The sequence below is a fragment of the Wasmannia auropunctata genome, unplaced genomic scaffold (genome assembly GCF_000956235.1).
Source record: "Wasmannia auropunctata unplaced genomic scaffold, wasmannia.A_1.0 LD336085.1, whole genome shotgun sequence".
NCBI classification, from domain to species: Eukaryota; Metazoa; Arthropoda; class Insecta; order Hymenoptera; family Formicidae; genus Wasmannia; species Wasmannia auropunctata.
In genome coordinates, this window is record NW_012026805.1 from 2,835,558 (window position 1) to 2,840,428 (window position 4,871).

The window sequence follows — 4,871 nt, forward strand, 5'->3', positions numbered from 1 at the left end:
CATACGAGATGCCTAAGTGACTGGAGTTCAGACGTGTGCTCTTCCGATCTGTAGGATCGTTTTCTCAAGTACCGATTTGGAAATTAGAGATTTCAAGTTGTAAAATGCTTTTTTGAACATTTCGATACGATCATTTTTGACGAAGTTGCTCTATCTTGAAGTTTGCCTATTTTTAGAGGATAGAACAGGTGATCCTTAATTTTTTGGACCAGTATATATATATATATATAACTTAAGATAATTTGCAGATTTTCAAATCCTGATGAGAAAAAATGAGGGTTTAGGTAACATTTAAACATATTTTTATAACAAAGAGAAATTCGCAGGCATGTTTATCAAAGTAATAAAATCATTTGGAGCTTTTTTGTTTAAAATGTGAAAAAAAATATTTTCCGAATACTAGGACAACTTTAACTATGATTTTCGGATTCAACAAGTGAAATTGAATAAGAAAAAAGGTGAACACAACGTTCCCCGCCTACTTCCCAAATTGTCTAAAATGCTGCATCTCCTTTAATGCTGGATTTAAATTTTTCCAAGATTTGTAAAAAAATACCTTAAATACACTTAAGTAAATTTTATGTTTTTTTCGGAAATTACAGAATGAGAAATCTTAGAAATTTTAGAATATTTCAGAATTCATATGTATAAAGATAGATAGATTTAAAAAAGATATATGTATATAGACTTTCTCAGCATTTGTTAAAAGTGTATTAATTCATATAAAAAATCTAATGAATTTTTTAAAAAATTATACAATTATACAAAAATTTTGAAAAATTATATGAAGAATTGTAAGAAAAATTTTCATCAAAGATGATTTTCCTCTAAATTTAAATGATTTTTTGGGACAAAATACTATTATAGTGATATTATAATATCTCTTTGTTTTCAGATGGGAATGTTTTTAATTGTTTTCTACATTTATTTGATCGAAAAGTTCGTGTTTTTAATACATTCCGCGGTGGTCAAAGTTGTGCATCCATGCAGATACAATTATGCATTCAGCTCAGTCTGTAGCCAAAGAGTTAACAGATATATGGAAAAACATAATTCCGCGCTTCCTCGTACAAGTTTTTGTTTGTTTTATTCGAGATCTTCGGTGTATATTTTATTATTATCAATTGATAGGTGGTAGCTGGCATGCCAAAGGTCACAAGGGGCCGACCGATCACCTCGCGTAGCAGCAGCAGCGGAAGCAGCGTCGGTCAGCAATCAATCTTAGGAAGTCGACCGCTTTCCGGTGATAAGACGTCTGCAACGAAGAGCAGATTGATGCAGCCACGAGTCGGCTTGAAGAGTCACAGCTTTATGAGGCCTACGGCCGCCAGCGTCAACAAAGGTTCTACGCCAAACTTGCCGAAGAGTATCAAAGTTATGATCAAGTGATAATTCTCATTGATAAAGAAAGAATGTTTTGTATCCATCGTTGACAATTGAAAATCGAGAAAGACTTTCAATTGTGATATACATTTAACAATCGCATTAGAATTAACAAACGGTTAGTGTTACGCAAGATCAGCTGCATCCGGAGTCTGATAGTTGATACTAAGCTGTAAACTGTAAGGACAATTAACGATTTCGACGGACAGCTCGAGTTGTTGATAATTAATGTTATCGTAAGGTAGATCCGCAAGATTAGATAAAAATTGTTATTCTCGCTTACTACGTCGCCTCACAATTGTTAAACTAAATTAAGTAAGACTATTATCATTTAGTTATGTACGCCATTACCAACCAAACGATGCTCGAATAAGAGGAAAATAATCAAATCTCTCTAGCTTTATCGCGCGCGACATTCACGTTATATAACCAAGGAAAGAAAATGCTCCCGTTTTTTACATCTAGCGCTAAAAATTGGAGAAGGTTTTCCTTTCAATAGCCTAGAGAACATATTTATATGAGGTATATATGTAACATACTCGACTAATGTGCATGTACGATATATTATACATATAATTCTTACTGTTAACAAGGATAAATATATATAGTAAAATATATGTCCGACAAATAAATTAACATATTACACGATAATGCAATTCGACATTCGATATAGAAAAACCGCGCACGACGATATTAAATAAACTTACAATTAACTATACATACTTTACGAAAAAAAAGAATTAGCGCAATTAGGTGAAATTTGTTGAACTTATTGTAAACACGATTAATTGTAAACACGAGTAATCCGCATATTGCACTATCTTTTATATGTACGTACTTTATGCACTGTATTCGACAAGAAATATCTACATATTTTATGTACAAAAATGTAAATCAACGATTTTTAAATTGCATCAAAAAACCGTATTCCCGACGAGAGATGTTTAGTGAGATCACTCTCCAAGTGTATATATTCGGCACCGGCGCTTTCTAAAAAGCGTAATAATTCGAAAAAACTAACACTTTTTTCGATTGTCAACGCATTACGTTGCATATAAATCCTTCATACGGTAGTGTAAATATAACATTCAGCTACGGCTAGTCAACCGGTGCGCGCAATCGACAGGCAGTATCAAGATCGTCTTACTTCACCATAAATGGAATCCATAGCTTTGAAATGAACTGTAAATTATAATTAACTTTGCTGTTCTCTATGTGATTGACAAAGCATAATTATCGTAAATGAGATGTATTTACCGTAATTTTGACGCGGGTTAACTCAAGCATCCCGATTGTTGATCTCGATATAGTTATACAGAATGACATTATTTGACACAGAAATTAAATCCTTAATAAATTATCAAATAAATTGATATTACACGTATACATATACACACACATATATAATATATATGTATATATATATATATATAGATAACTTTCTATGTAACAAGCACGAGATCAACATTCTCTCTCTCTCTCTCTCTCTCTCTCTCTCTCTCTCTCTCTTTGATTGTATATACATTAATTATTTTATTAACTATTATTGCTAGTTATCATGAATAAAATTAAATAAGGCAGCTGAGGAACTCGCACATTTGCAGTTGCATCACCGCCACATCTTCTCATATCTTTAATTAATTTATTATAAATGTAAAGTAACACGGGCTCTATATGGCTTTATTTTGCAAAACCAGCGAAAAAAGGAGAAAAATTGAAAATAATGAAAAATGATATGAGACATTGTAAACATTAACATAGAGAATAAATAGATAGAGCCTTACCAATTTTTCGTTGTTACCAGCAAATGATAGGACTACGACAGAAGAGGGAATATATTGATGTTTTTTTCTTTGCCTCTCTTTGTCTGTTGATTCATTTGGAATGTGATGTGTGTATCACACATATATGTATACTGCATACATACACATTACATTTTATTCTTATTTTTAATAAATGAACGTTGTACGCACACGTTCCCTCTTCTGTCGCAGTTGCACCATTTGCTGGCAACATGTTCTTCTATAGAAAGAAGGAGGCAATGTTTCATCTATTCATACTATGTCTATAATTGTAAGCAATGTGCGTCAATGTCTTAAAAGATAAGAAGATCCCAATTGCTTACGCCCCTACAATTATAGATTTATAAATATTGTAATATTAAGATTAATCGATGAATACCCTGAATGGACGAACGGAGTTCCTTTCAACAAATTAAAAGAAAATATATAAATAATACATACAGAAACGTAAATAATTAACGCTCGGAAATCAATCGATGAAAAAAAATGAAGTGCACGAACCCGACCAGTTCGCGCACGGAAGTGAAATCCGCTCTACTCGACGACAGTTGAACGATCATTCGTTCACTTGATTAACATCCATCGCTCGATAAATAGTCGCCGATGAATCGCGAATAAAAATCCAGGTTCAGGTCATCTCGGCCCTCGACCCACGATCCTGAAATCCGAGCGACACGGGACTTTGTGGCGCCAGGATAAATTCAAACTGCAAGCCGAGCTCCTCCTCAACAACGATCTCAAATTCTCGAACAATCTAGATAAACCAATCAATGTGCAAAAATAATCTCGATAATTCTAATCATTTATTCCGATTTTCTTTCTTTTATATCCTAGTTCACCTTACCTTTGCTAGAATAAGCTGCAGTGCTAGCTCTACGAAACGTTTTCCTGGGCATATTCTTCTACCAGCTCCAAAAGGAGCGACCAACAGCGGCGAGTGGGGTACCATAGGTTTCAGCCATCTCTCTGGCAAACACTTGGACGCGTCTTTAAAATTATCGTCACTTAACCCAGCAATCCATGTATGCAATAATACCACTGTCTACAAACAATTGCAAGAAAAAGCAAATTGTGAATAAAAATATTTTTCCGGTAATCGATATAAAGAGATATAAAGAGTGTTATTAAAACTCACTCCAGAATCAAGGCGATATCCTTCAAGTTCTATAGGCTCGTCCAGTATGCGGGCTATGCAAGGTGTTGTAGGTACAATTCTGAAATATAATATGTTCCAGTATACAATATATATGTATTTGCTAATATACACTGCCGAAAGTTTGCAAAATTTTAAATCACATAAAATCACAAAATTTAAAAATATTCCGGAAACATTACTAAAAAATTCGATTTTTATCTTATTCAATATTATGTCTCAATTTTAAAGTAAATAAGTATTATATTTAACACAGTTGTGATTAACAATAACATTATTTAATTAAATATCAGGAAAGACCGTGGAATGTTAACAAACAAATGAGATTGTATGACACCTATACGGTACAAAGCAGAATCTTAGTGCTTCTATGATATTATTAGTGTGAATCTTACAATTTTTGGTTCATATGACACTACGTGGCCGCCCATCGCGTGCTTCTCCGTAGCTCCGAAACGAGTAGATGTAATATCACAATTAAATTGCCGAAGGCAATCTAATAAATCGATGCTCAAAGCATCTAGTACTTAAAA

The 4,871-nt window shown here is 33.4% G+C and overlaps 2 protein-coding genes across 7 annotated transcripts in view; one reads left to right on the plus strand and one right to left on the minus strand.

Moving 5' to 3' along the window:
* Nucleotides 1–2,271, plus strand: part of LOC105448505 — a 51,590-nt gene extending 49,319 nt beyond the window's left edge. For all 5 annotated transcript variants that reach the window (XM_011687140.1, XM_011687144.1, XM_011687141.1 and 2 more), the window contains exon 26: nt 1,132–2,271. In XM_011687140.1, coding sequence (XP_011685442.1) covers nt 1,132–1,389 — 258 coding nt within the window. In that variant the 3' untranslated portion in view covers nt 1,390–2,271. The remainder of the gene's footprint in view (nt 1–1,131) is intronic.
* A 92-nt stretch (nt 2,272–2,363) lies between these two features.
* Nucleotides 2,364–4,871, minus strand: part of LOC105448504 (ecdysone 20-monooxygenase) — a 22,166-nt gene continuing 19,658 nt past the window's right edge. For both annotated transcript variants that reach the window (XM_011687139.1, XM_011687138.1), the window contains 3 exons: nt 4,321–4,399; nt 4,030–4,227; nt 2,364–3,939 (listed from right to left, as the gene is read on the minus strand). In XM_011687139.1, coding sequence (XP_011685441.1) covers nt 3,814–3,939; nt 4,030–4,227; nt 4,321–4,399 — 403 coding nt within the window. In that variant the 3' untranslated portion in view covers nt 2,364–3,813. The remainder of the gene's footprint in view (nt 3,940–4,029; nt 4,228–4,320; nt 4,400–4,871) is intronic.